This window comes from Myotis lucifugus, unplaced genomic scaffold, assembly GCF_000147115.1.
Source record: "Myotis lucifugus unplaced genomic scaffold, Myoluc2.0 scaffold_6, whole genome shotgun sequence".
Taxonomy (NCBI): Eukaryota; Metazoa; Chordata; class Mammalia; order Chiroptera; family Vespertilionidae; genus Myotis; species Myotis lucifugus.
The window spans coordinates 3,037,116-3,050,896 of record NW_005871054.1 but is presented as its reverse complement, the minus strand read 5'-3'; the positions used below and the strand labels follow the sequence as shown (position 1 = coordinate 3,050,896).

Below are 13,781 nucleotides of genomic sequence, written 5' to 3'. Positions count from 1 at the left end.
ACATAATATACTATTTAAACTTTAATGAACTCATACTGTACATCTCCTATGATTTTTATAGACTCTAAGTTATGTTTTTGAGATTTAAATATTTTAAGACAGATAGCTTAGATTTATTTATTTTGGTTCCTCTATAATAATCTATATGAATCTACCAAAATGTATTTATCCATATCCTATTGATGGACATTGAGGTTATTTTCAAATTTTTTTCTTAAAATAAAACTGCAGTAAAAGTTTTGGATCATTATCCTGTGCATACATGGATTGAAGGGTATGCACATCGTCAAGCTGACTAACCGTTTCCAAGCTTTTCTCCAGGGATGCAGCAGCTTAGACTCCTGCCAGCAGTATGTGAGATTCCCTGCTGTTCGCTTCTTCACCAGCAAGTAAGGTTATATCGGTCAGGATAACTAAATTTTGCCACAATAACCAACCATCACAAAAATCTCAGTGGCTTGATTCAAAGGTTTATTTCTCATTCATGCTGTAAGTGCAGTGCGCGCCAGCAGTGCAGTTCAGCGGGGTCACTCAGGGCCTGGGCTGCGGAGATTCCAGCCTGACATGTGCTGCTGTGAGGCAGGGAAAAGAGCCACCAGCTCACGTTTCTGCACAAAAGTGACACATCCCTTCTGTTCGCATTTAGTTGGCCAAAGCAAGTCATGTGACCACATCTAACTTCAAAGAGCTCCCATTGCTAACTTTAGGGTCTGAATGTCAGTGGTTACCATGGTACTGATAGATTTTCATTTTTACTTCTCCAGTGTGTATGAGATGGTGTCTTGTTATTTTAATTTATATGCCCCTGATTGCTATTGAGGTTGAGCATATATTCACATTTATTGGTCACTTATGTATCCTCTTTTGGAAATTGCCTGTTTATATCCTTTGTTCATTTTTCTGTTGAATTTTTTTAAAATTTATATTGTATTATTTCTTTATATTCTGAATACTAATCCTTGATTGGTTATATATATATATATATATATATATATATATATATCTTTCAGACTGTGGCACTTCTTTTCACTTTGTTTAAGGTATCTTTGTTCATGTAAGTTAATTTTAATGTAGTCATATTTTCTAATTTTTTCCTTTATGGTTAGTCCTTTCCTATCCTGATACCTAAACCAATACTTATTCTCAGAAGTTTCAAAGTTTGCTTTTTCACATTGAGATCTTTATTCTACCTGGTATTGACTTTGTATATGGTATAAAGTGGGGATCTGATTCTTATTTTTTTCCATTTAAATATGCCCCCAGCTTCATCCATACTTTCTCCACTGGTTTATAATGCTGCCTGTCCTGTACCATGTCTCTATGAATGTATAAGTGTTTCTATGATGCATATTTTGTTCCATTGGTCATTGTCCAATGAAATATAAATATGGGCTTTTCCTCTTGCAACACAAAAGCTAACATATATACACTGTGCATTTTAGCATAAGTTCCTTGGATATGTTTGTATAAAAGTTAATAGAGATCTTCATTTTTTTAACAATTGCATAACATCCATTGAGGATGTATCATAATTTATTTAACCAGTTCCCCACTGATGTATGCTTGGGTGTTTTCCAACCTCATGTTGCAAATAATATACAGTGAATATATAATAAATCAGTTTGTTCTTATACAAGTACATCTGCAGGATAAATTCCTCAAAGTGGAATTTCTTGGTCAAAGATTTGTTACTTCGGTGTTGCCAAATCACCTTTCATATGTACATCTAACAATTTCACCAGTAATGCACTGAAGTGGGTGTTTCCAGGCAGCTTCAGAAACAGTATTGTCAAATTTTTGGATTTTTGACTATCTAATGGGTAAAAAAATGGTGTCAGCATCATTTTTATTTGCACTTCTTTATATGAATTGAGCATCTTTCATACATTGAAGAGACATTTCTTTTCAATCACTATCCATTTTTATATTTGATTGTTAGTATTTTCTCATCATTTTCTGAGTTCTTTATATAGTAAAGAGTCTAGCTTTTTGCCTGGTTGTGAATATGAATAGCAAATGATTTTCCTGTTTGTCATTTATATTTTACTTAGTGTATGATATATCCAGAGAGTTTTTATGTTTAGCTACTGAGATATATCAGTCTAATCTTTTATGACTTTAGAGTTCGAGTCAAAGGCCTTTCACATATGAAGAAATACCAGCTAGCCCTAGCCAGTTTGGCTCAGTGGATAGAGTGTCTGCCTGCGGGCTCTATCCCCAGTAGGGAGCGCACAGGAGGCAGCCAATCAATGGTTCTTTCTCATCATTGATGTTTCTATCTCTCCCTCTCCCTTCCTCTCTCTCTTTTTTTTTAATGTATATATATTTTATTGATTTCAGAGAGGAAGGGAGAGGGAGAGAGAGAGAAAGAAGCATCAATGATGAAAGAGAATCATTGATCGGCTGCCTTTTGCAGACCCCCATTGGGGATTGAGCCTGCAACCCGGGTATATGCCCTTGACCAGAATCGAACCCTGGACCCTTCAGTCCACAGGCTGATGCTCTATCCACTGAGCCAAACCAGCCAGGGCTCTCCCTTCCTCTCTTAAATCAATACCAGCTAGAAAGAAATTCTCTCATGTTTTCTTCTGGAACTTGCATGATTTCATTTTTCCCATTTAAGTATTTGATTAATTTGAAATTTTTTATAATTTTGAAATGACCCAATTTTATTTTCCTTTCAGATGGCTAACCAGTTATCCATGGTGTTAATAAACACATGTATTAAATAGAATTCTTTCCTCCACTAGCTTGTGATGCTAAATTTATTACATACTAAATTCTGTTTTAAGGTTATGCTAACTGCAAACCCAAAAATGGCTCAAACACAAGAGAATCAAGGTTTTCCCCTTGATTTTTAAATACATCAATTTGTCTCCTTGAGTGCCTATTTTTTATTTTGAAAAGCGGTCATTGTATATTAAAAATTATAGAGATAATTTGAAGCCTAAAATAATGTTATTTTCCTCCCGAGAGAATACATGTTTTCGTCTGAGAGATGGCTAGGAGCACTGTCAGTCTTGGAGCAACTTAATCCATTCAGAAACTGAGATAATTCAGAATTGGACTGTAGCTTCTAGCTCTGAACCCTTCAAGCCTGTTTCTCATGTCCAGCACCAAGTGCTGTAGGGAACTTCCATGTTGTTATCCACCTCTGGCCCTGCACCTCTGTTTCATGATGCCGAGCATCAGGGGAGTGGCAGGGGGAGCATTCCTGGAAGCCATTCCTATACCAGGACAGCCAGCAATGACTTCACTGTACATGGAGGTCTCTGGAAATCGTGGAAATGTATCCCATCGCACTCAAACGGAATACATCCCCAAGTCTACTTCCTCAGCTTTTAAAATTGCTGAAACCCTTCTAACGGCATGCAGCATGAAGTGTGTCATGGGAGAGGAAGGTCTGGAGTGGAAAGAGAGAGCAATGACCAACATCAAGCCTTGTCAGAGCCTGGCTGGAGAAGGGAAGAAGTTCTAAACTAAAAAGAGTTTGAAGATCTGCTTTCTATTTGCACCTGTGGAGTCCAGCACGTTCCACAGAATAGGCCTCTCGTGTCTCTTAGAAGTAGACCGTCTGTGCCATGAAATGCAGGTGCCTGCTGCCTTACTCACCACCACATCCCCAGCCCATGAAACAGTACCCACACAGAAGGTTCCCAATATGTACTTTTCAAATGGATGCCAAACTCAGAGTATACAACGACAGGTAAGCCTCAGCCCCTGTCCTCAAGGAACGCAATCAGGGGTACTGCAGATGGGAGAAGAAATTATTTCAGTAGAACTCAGGAAGCCCTGCAGAGCAGAAAAGGCTTCTAGGTGAACCATGAGGGATGATCGGGGGTCAGGCTGGGCTGACAAGGGTCAAGAGGTGCAGGGCGCGGACAGTGCCAAGGACAGTGGAGAATTCTCAGCAGCATGATGGAAACTGAGGCCAGAGAAAGGAGACGGGACTAGATTCGAACAGCTTACTTGGTGGGTGATGGGGAGCTGATGAAAGGTTAGGCCACGAATAGCATTTCCAGAATTGTATTTGACCAAGAACACTTTGATGGGTTGGTAAGTGGTGAGTTGAAGAGGAACAAATTCAGAGTTAAGGAGACCAGTTAGGCAGCTCTTGTAATGGTCCAGGTAGAGTTAATGACATCCTGACTGACCTTGGGTCACAGGTGGTAGAGATGAAAAGGAGGAGTGGTTTGGAGAAAGATTAGGATGTCAATCAGCTGGATGTGGTCATTGATTAGATGGAGGGGGAGAGAGGAGAAGGTTTGTGCTGACTTCCAGGTTTCTGGCTCATGTTACACGGTGGATGGTGAAGCTCTGAGCTCAGGGGCAGGATATACTTAGGTAACCTCGGTGTGCCCTTCTCAAACCTGAAGGGTGGAGTGGGACCATTGGAATGATGGCTCGGGCAGTGGTGGCAGAATCCCCAACACTGTATTCCTCCTTCCTCCTGAGGTCTGCTGTAGAGCATGAGACAGAAGGACTTTAAAATGTTCCCTGGAATGGGTGAGTGCTTGCGTGTTGTGTCTATCGTGGTCGAAGTCAGGGATGTACTAACTCAATTATGGGTGGTTATCATGTAATATTAACAGTGCCCTGCTTCTGACACTTTCTCTCTCAGAGATGTTTTGATTCCAGATGAATAGATATTAGCTGTAAAGTCTTGCCACTTCTTTTGCAGTGAATTGGCAGGCTCTTCTGCTGAACTGTGGCATTTGGGGACTGGGTGAGCAGACTGGATCTCCCAGGTGGGGCTGTGGAACAGACAGTGCATGATTTCATCACCAACTTCTATTGGCCTAACACAATAAAGCCCCATATCTGATTTGCTGTCCATTAATGTAGGGAAAACAAACAAACTATTTCAATACAAGTGCCTGGTTAAATATCATACCTTGATGTTGAGGAGTTTCAGTACCTTCCATTTAGCCTTGTAAAATCTAAAAGAAGACCTCCAGGCAGCCCACTGGCTGTGTTTGGGGAAAGACTGAGCTGATTTGGTAAAAGAGAAAAGGAACTCATTTCATTTCCCTTGTCACTGAGGCTGGGGTGAACCTATGTAACGTCCAACAAGGTAGTGAATGGGCTCAGTGGCTCTCACGTGAGGAATGCAGGAATCTCATGTTAGGAATCAGGGCTCAGAAAGGGAGGCAGTATGTTGATTATAACGTGTTGATCAGGAATCTTAGATCGCAAGAGACATAAACCTCACTCAGACCAGCAAGGCAAAGAGGAGAGGCACCGGCTCATACAACTGAACGTTCAGCTTCTGGTTTACACTTCTGTGCTGGTAGTTTCTGCAAATGTCCTGACACTGAGACTGAGATGACTCGGAGCACATGTTGACCCCTGAACTGTGACTGATCAAGCAGGACTGGGTCCTGTCGCACCCTGGTTTTCACATTGAGGCAGCTCTGACTTGTGAATCCTCTGAATGTCCTCATCTTGATCCTGCAATTCAAGCATCATGCTTTCGTCAAAGGATCTCACCAGCTCATGTGGATCAAGGCCCAGCTGGAGCACAAGATGCTGTCGAACCTGTCGCCAGGAGTGCACATCCTCTGGCCACTACCCCAAAGGAACCTCGAGGCAGAGGGGAGGGAGAGCAGGCTGCTCAGCCTGGAGGAACCCATGTCTCACCGCAATGTGACACGATGCCATGACCACCAGAAAAGCTCTCTTGGCTCCAAAGAGAACGCCCTGTCTGCTGGCTGATGCCTGACATTCTACACTGTCTTGCTTTTGCTTTAAGCCCTTGTTAAAATATAAATGTCCTTGAGAGTGGGAACACTTTACATTTCTATCAGGAATTCTTAGAGTGAAGGATTAGAAAGCAGACTTTGATCACAGGAGGGAATAGAATGTGCAGGGTTCTGGGAGCCTGAAGCCAAGGGAAAGTGAGGTGGGAGGAGATAAATGACAAAAGAATGGGGAAGATGCTGCCACTTCCCAGGGTGCCTGCAGCTGGAGCTGGGCAGGGCAAGGGCTTGGGATGCAGGTAGGTGATACAGTGCGTCACTGAGCTGCAGTGACAACGGAGAGGAAGCAAGGAGCCCAGCAGATGGCGATGGCATCATGGAGGAGCAATCCAAGACCAAGACCTGGAGGACTTAGAGGTGAGGACAGGTAGAGGTCTGAGGGAGGGGCAAGGACATTCACAGTGGGCAAGAAAATGAGCAAATGAATGGAGATTGAAACAAGGTCTCTCTGTGCTCGTTTTATTTTTCCAGTGCCTGCCATATACCAAGCTACTTTCCTTTGTTCCACAAATACGTTTTTGTGATAAAACACATACAACACAAAATTGGCCGTTTTAACCATTTCTAAGTGTACACTGTAGTGTCATTAAGTATATTCACAATGTTATGCAGCTATAACCTCTATCCATCTCCAGAACTTTTTAACTTTCCTAAACAGAAACTCTGTACCCATGAAGTAATAACTCACCGTTCCCCTCTTGTCTTTGCACCTGGTAACCTCTATTCTATTTTCTGCGTCTATGAATTTGACTGTCCCGGGTATCTGATATATAAGTGAAATCAGGCCTTTTATGGCTGCCTTACTTCACCTGGCATAATGCCTTCAAGGTTCATCTATGTGCAACATGTGCCAGAATTTTGTTCTTTTTAAAGACTGAGTAGTATTCCTTTGTATATATATATATATACACCACATTTTGTTTATCCATTCACCTATTGATGGACACTTGGATTGTTTCCACCTTTTGGCTATTGTGAATAGCGTTGCTATGAACATGGGTGTACAAATATCTGCTCGGGCTCATGCTTTCATGTCTTTTGAGTATATACCCAGAAGTGGAATTGCTGGATGATATGTAATTCTGTGTTTAATTTTCTGTGGAACTGCCCTACTATTTCCCACAGTGATTGCACCATTGTACATTCTCACCAGCAATGCACAAGGGTCCCAATTTCTCCACATTCTTACCAACACTTGTCATTTTCTATTTTCTTTCTTTGTTTAAAAATTTTCTTTTTAATGCTAGCTTTCTTAATGGGTGTAAGGTGGTATCTTACTGTGGTTTTGATTTGCTCCTTAGTTATTAGTGATGTTGAGCATCTTTTTATATGGTTTTTAGCCATTTGTATATCTTCTTTGGAGAAATGTCTATTCAAGTCCTTTGCCTGTTTTCGAATGGGGTTGGTTGTTTTGTTGTTTTTGTGATAAAACACATACAACACAAAATTGGCCGTCGAGTTCTTTATATGTCCATAAAACACATAAACACAAACTTATAGGGTTTTTTTAATATATATTCTGGATATTAATCTGTGACCATATATGTGATTTGCAAATATTTTCTCAACATTGAGTATAATGTTAGCTGTGAGGTTTCTATATGTAACCTTTATTATGTTGGGGTAGTTTTCTTCTATTCCTAGTTTGTTGAATGTTTTTCTTTTTTATCATGAAGGAATGTTAAATTTTGTCAAATGCCTTTTCTAAATCAATTGACATGATAATATATTTTTCCCCCTTATTCTGTTAATGTGGTGTATTGCATGTTGAACCATCCTTGCATTCCAGGAATAAATCCTACTTGGTTATGGTCATATAATCCTTTTAATATGCTGCTAAGTTCAGTTTGCTAGTACTTTGTTGAGGACTTTTGCCTCAGTATTCATAAGGAATATTGGGCTTTAGTTTTCTTTTTATGTATTGTCCTTGGCTTTGTTGTCAGGGTAATACTGTCCTTATAGAATGAGTTAGAGAATGTTCCATTTTCTGCAATTTTTTGGAAATTTTTGAGAAAAATTGGTGTTAGTTTTTTAAACATCTGATAGAATTCCCCAGTGATCCCATCTGGTCCAGGACTTTTCTTTGTTGGGACTTTTTGACTATTGATTAAGTCTTTTTATTACAGTTCTCACTCAGATTTTCTATTTCTTCATTATTCAGTCTTCATTGGTTTTGTGTTTCTAGGAATATTTTAATTCAGCGAGGTTAACCAATTTGTTAGCATACAATTGTTCATGGTATTGTCAGGATATTTTTTATTTCTTTAATATTGGTAGTAATGTCCCATCACAAATAATTTTTTAGTACAAACTTTCTTTGTGCATGGCATATAGTGTTAGGTCCTGGAGACCCATCTATAAGTAAAACCTTATGGCATCACAGAGTTACAGTCCAGGATTTAAAATACAATTTAGAGACCAAATTCAAATAACGTATTATAGTATATTAACTATACATATAAATTTAAGGTATAATTCTCAAGCCACATTCAGTGAAAGAAAGCCCTTAGATACAGTATTATCCAGCCCTTACTTGTTGCTATTGCTGTGTCCTTGCTAAAGTCTCTGGTCTTAGAGTATGTGTGGTGAACAATCTTGGGGACAGACCATACAGCAGCAGTGCCTTCGGGTCAGTCCAGCACTGCTCTGCACCACACACACTCAAATTTAAGTAAGGGGATGGGCCCTTTTTCCCTTTTTTATTTAAGTATAACCTCCACACAGTAGAGGGCATGAAGTGTACTAATCTTAAGTACACAAATTTAATGGGTTTTTACATATGTCTAACTCAGTGTAACCACCAGTAACTAGATAGAAAATCTCCCAGAAAAACCTGTGTGTCCATGAGGCATGAGAAGACTTGAACTCTTTTTCTTTAAAAATATATTTTATTGATTTTTTACAGAGAGGAAGGGAGAGAGATAGAGAGTTAGAAACATTGATGAGAGAGAAACATCAATCAGCTGCCTCCTGCACACCTCCTACTGGGGATGTGCCCGCAACCAAGGTACATGCCCTTGACCGGAATCGAACCTGGGACCCTTGAGTCCACAGCCGACGCTCTATCCATTGAGCCAAACCGGTTAGGGCAAGACTTGAACTCTTAAAGCCTCAGTCGGACAGCAGTGTATCTGAGCCTTCATCTGGGAGCCTTGGCTGGAGAACGCTTCATCCAGGAACCTGCTGACTGCGGAGTGGCTCAGAGGTTCACATTCTGCAGAATCAGCCTTACCTGAGCCCTTCAGTAAACTACACTTGTGCTCACACACACACACACACACACACTTACTAAATATTTATGGAATTTCAGGTCCTGACTTGGTGGAGTATACAAAGGTAAAGAAGCCATAGTCCTTGCCTTTCTGGGAGGTAGCCAGTGTTGCTGCAGCCCAGAGACCCCTCAGCTCACCTTTGACTTCTATAGATGTGATGGGCAGCAGCTACCATACTCCTTTGTACCTTCCTTTTCTCAGAAAATCCTAGCTCTGCCCTCCCTTGTCCTGGGCACCACTCACTCACCTGAAGTTAGGGTGGGTCAGGGGTCATCGTTGCTCTGGTCAGCTCAGCCAGGGCCTCTAGAGCTGCCAGTGCTCAGGAAGTAGGCCCATTGCTGTGGGATGAGGAGGATATGGGCTATGCAGTCTGGAGAGAATGCTATTAGGAGGTGAGTTGATTACCGGTCTCAGGGCTACAAAGCGGGAATTTATAAGGAGGAAGCGGACTGATTGTTTATGGTCTGTGAAAAAAGCAGTGAGTTTAGCAGGCTCCGGTGAAAGAAAGGAAGGATGGCATTTTGAGAAGAGGAAGAAAATCCTTGTCCAAAGAGTGGCCAAGATGGTGTCAGGTGACCTCCACCCCCACCGTCTCAGAGGAGAGGACAGACAGACAGCAGCCCAGAGGAGAGCTCTGTGGTTTTCCTGATTCCAGGTGATGGGTGGGGTTGGGCTGGGCTCCAGTCCCTCTAACCCAATGGTTCCATGAGTCTGTGATGTCACTGAAGAGAGAAGAGAGGGTAGCTGGGCTCAGCTGCAGATGCTCCAGTGCCTCTCTCCTTAGATTCGGATAGTTTGGGGGATGAGGGGCGGTGAGCTGAGGGAGCACACAGCAGAGCATCTTTTACAAAGCTGGCCAGAAGAACAATGAAAACAGCCTTTAATTCTTCTGTTTCTAGAAAACTTAAAGAACAAGAGATCGACATTCAAACTGAACTGAAAAGGAATATTTGGACAAACCGTGATTGCGAGAGTGGATAAGTCTTCTAGCTGAGCCTATGAGCTCTGACACCACAGCAATCATCTTCGTCATCCTCCTCCTCATTTGCTTTACTTCCATCCTCTTTTTATTGATGCTGTTTATATATAAATGGTATAAATCCATGCTGATAAATTGGGATCAGATTTCAAGTCACACTAGCAAATGTATCTTGAAATAAGATCAAATAATTTTAAATAGATGAAATAACAATGCTGTAGCTACTTTTCCCATTCAGGGTTTGAGAAATGCGAATTGCCTCTGTAAACATGAAGTTCCATGCGAGTCTTAAAACCAAGACCATTTTTCCTTTTTCTGAACTGTTTGCTTGTTCATTTTCAGTTTCCAAAGAAGGAAAACTGAAGAGACAGAAAACGGTCCTTGTGAAGATTGTTTAACTGATAATGTGCAGACAAGCAATCCAAGAGACCAAGAAAAGTAAGTCTGTGTCATAGAATGTCCATAGAATGTCGTAGAAAGCCATTTTTGCGTGTGATACTGGTGGCTAATGTGCATGAATTTTAAAATTTTTTTTTTTTTTTTTTTTTTTTTTTTTTAGTAATCTACAGCAAATCATGAGGCCTGGCATCCTTGTCCACAGACCAAATAAAGAAATGGAGGCCGCATACTTGAAAAACAATGAGGACATAGAGGGCGGAGTGGAGGGCGAAATACAAGAGGAGCCAGATCCTGAGGGTCCTAAAGAGAACAGTCCAAAGGTGATGGGCTTTGCACCTCGCAAGGGCAGTTTAGAATCTGTCTGAGGGTAAGGGGGTAACTTACGTGGCTAGGCACAATAAGGGTTGCTCTTGCCTGTGATTTAGGTTTGTAGCTGGAAGGAGTGCCATGTCCATGGTCATTTAAACCATTCTTCTTAGCTTCATTGGTTCACGTTATTAACGATTTACATATGCCAAGCCTGATATATGCTCCTTCTTCATGGCTACATTTGTGTTTTTCTTAATAATTCCCCTCATTTTGCTGCTTTTCTCAGAATCCTTGAAGCTAAGAGCTGGAGGAGGTCTTGGAGATCATCTAGGGATCCAACAAATGAGAAAGTGACACGAGTTGTTCAAGGTCATTCCTCCACTGTGGCTTAGCTCGGGACCAGACCTGTGTCCCTTCTGAGTTCGGGCTCCTTCGACGCCAGCACACAGACATTGCCAGGGCTCCTTAGCTCCGTGCTTGGAGCTCCCTAGTAAGAACAACTCACACGCCCTCCCAACAGAAGACCCAGGCCCAGGCAGAGACAGAATGATGATCCAGGCAGCTCCCGGGTTTGACTGCGGCATAGAGGGAACAACACGCGTTACCAAATGCTATTTGGATGTGTCAGTGTTTGCTTTTAAAACCCTAGAAATATGAACACGATGGGTTATCACAGCTTTCCTTTTTTTTTGTCGTGATACTTTTCTGTTCCTTACTAACAATGTACATATAACCTGTATTTTCAAAAGCAGGGCTTGTTGTGTTCATAAAATGATCACTTACACAGTTCGTCCCATTCTCTTGCAGGACACTGATTTGCAAGGAGCACACATGTCTGTCACTGGAACCCCTTCAGTTATTGACAACAGCAAAAGACCTTTAAAAGGAGTGACGTTTTCTAGGGAAGTGATTGTTGTGGATCTTGGGGAGAAACACCCTGCACCGCAAAGCCATATTCAAGAACATAAAGAGAGAAAATGAAGGTCAGAAAAGGCTGAGAGTGAAAGCCACGTACCCTGAGACTAGCAGTGCAATGACTGGGGGTATGAAATCATGTTGAAACGGCAAAATAATGGAGAATTAAGCAAATACAAATAACATTTTATCTTTGTGCAGAAAGAAGTGGGCTACATGCAAAATTGTAAGTAAAATACCTAGAACTTGAATATAATGTGTGTTTTTTTAAACACAAATCCGAGTTCAAGAAATTGATTATATTAAGTGTCCTTGCAACTCAGTCTACTCAAACACTGCCTAACCTATGAATAAAGTTACTTTGTGCAGTTATCTTAGGTGAATAGTATTCAAAGGAACATTGGAAACAGCACATGTCCTTGATGACCACAGACATTCATGACCAAAACCATTCCTACCATCATCAAGGAAACCTCCAATAACTAGGTCTAGAGTCCCTTACCCATACAATCCCTATTGCACTCAATTCTGAAACCGTTCTTGTACTGACAACTGCTTTTCAATATCGATTTAAAAAAAATTACCATTACTAACAATATCCTGTTATGTTAGGGAAGTCCTGAGATCACACTATTCCTGATTTCAGTAGTTTAAAATTTGCTGTCTATATGAGGACTATGACAGTACAGACCAGTGCAACATCACCCAAACCACTGCAGTAAACACCTATGAAATGTGTCAGGGACCGTGGGAGAGATAATAAGCAGAAAACACAGCATTTGATTCAGGGGCCTAGCACATTGTCATGAATATGGCCTATGCTCAATAAATGTTTGTGGAGTGATTGAAAGAGTAAGTGATAACATAATTTAGAATGTGTAACTAATGCTAAATGGGGAGTACTGGCACTCACTGTGGCCTGGGACTATCTCATTGTGAGGAGGAGAAGGGATTTAAGCAAACGGAAGGATTGGGTGATACAAGCAGAGGAAAGTGTGCATTTCAGACAGGGAAAGGCACAAGCCAAGGCAAAGAGGTGAGCATATGTGTTGAGTTTGGTGGACACCCGTTAGCTGGAGCTGCAGGTTGGTGTTGAGGAGAGCTGAGAGGTAACTGAGTCAGAGCAAGGTTACTCTTAGGATCCCAGGCTAGGAGTATAGGTGGAGAACAGATGGAAGCAGTGTGGACTGCAGGGTGTGTGGGTCTACAAAAATATTCATTCAGAGCCCATGAGTTCTCTACAAGCACTTAAAAATTTTGGTCTTTCACTTGATAATATTTTTAAAAGTTTAAATTGTGGTAAATATACATAACATAAAACTTACCATATTAATTAACCATTTTAAAAAAATATTGTTGAAAGTATTAAATAGGTCCTTCTTTTCCCATTAACCTCTTCCAGCCCGCTCCTATCCCCTACTCCACCCCCCAGGCCCTCACCACCCCAATGTCTGTGTGTATAGGTTATGGTTATATGTATACAAGTACATTGGTTTATCTCTTTCCACCCATCCTCACCTGCCTTCCCTCTGAGGTTCAACAGTCTGTTCATGCTTCTATGTCTCTGGGTCTGTTTTTGTTCATCAGTTTATTTGGTTCATTAGGTTCCATATATGAGTGAAATCATGTGATACTTATCTTTCTCTGACTGACTTATTTCGCTTAGCATAATACTCTCCAGATCCATCCATGCTGTTGCAAATGGTAAGAGTTCTTTTTTATTGCTGCATAGTATTCCATTATGTAAATGTACCACAGCATCTTGACCATTTTTAAAGTGTACAATTCAATAATGTTAAGTACCTTCACATTGTACATTATCACATCTACCCACACAACACTGTTCATCTTGTAAGACTATAACTCTATATCCATTAACACTAACTCCTCACCCCCAACCCCACCCCAGCCCTTGGTAACTACCAATCTATTTTCTGTCTCTATGAATTTGACTGATCTAAGTAACTCACATAAGTGGAATCATAGTATTGTCCTTTTGTCCTTATGTCACTTAGAATAATATTCTCAAGGTTTATACATGTGCCAAGAATTTCCTTTCTTTTTAAGCCTGAATAATATTCCATTTGTATGTATACACCACAATTTGTTAATCCACTCACCTGCTGATGGGCACTTGGATTGCTTCTT

The 13,781-nt window shown here is 40.9% G+C and overlaps 1 protein-coding gene across 1 annotated transcript; it reads left to right on the top strand.

Moving 5' to 3' along the window:
- The first annotated feature begins 6,067 nt into the window (after positions 1-6,067).
- CUNH2orf74 (chromosome unknown C2orf74 homolog) lies at positions 6,068-11,699 on the top strand. The gene is made up of 4 exons (XM_023746010.1): positions 6,068-6,126; positions 10,353-10,448; positions 10,570-10,729; positions 11,526-11,699. Exons 1-4 carry the CDS (start codon positions 6,068-6,070, stop codon positions 11,697-11,699), a joined length of 489 nt encoding a protein of 162 aa, XP_023601778.1.
- The last annotated feature ends 2,082 nt before the right edge of the window (positions 11,700-13,781 follow it).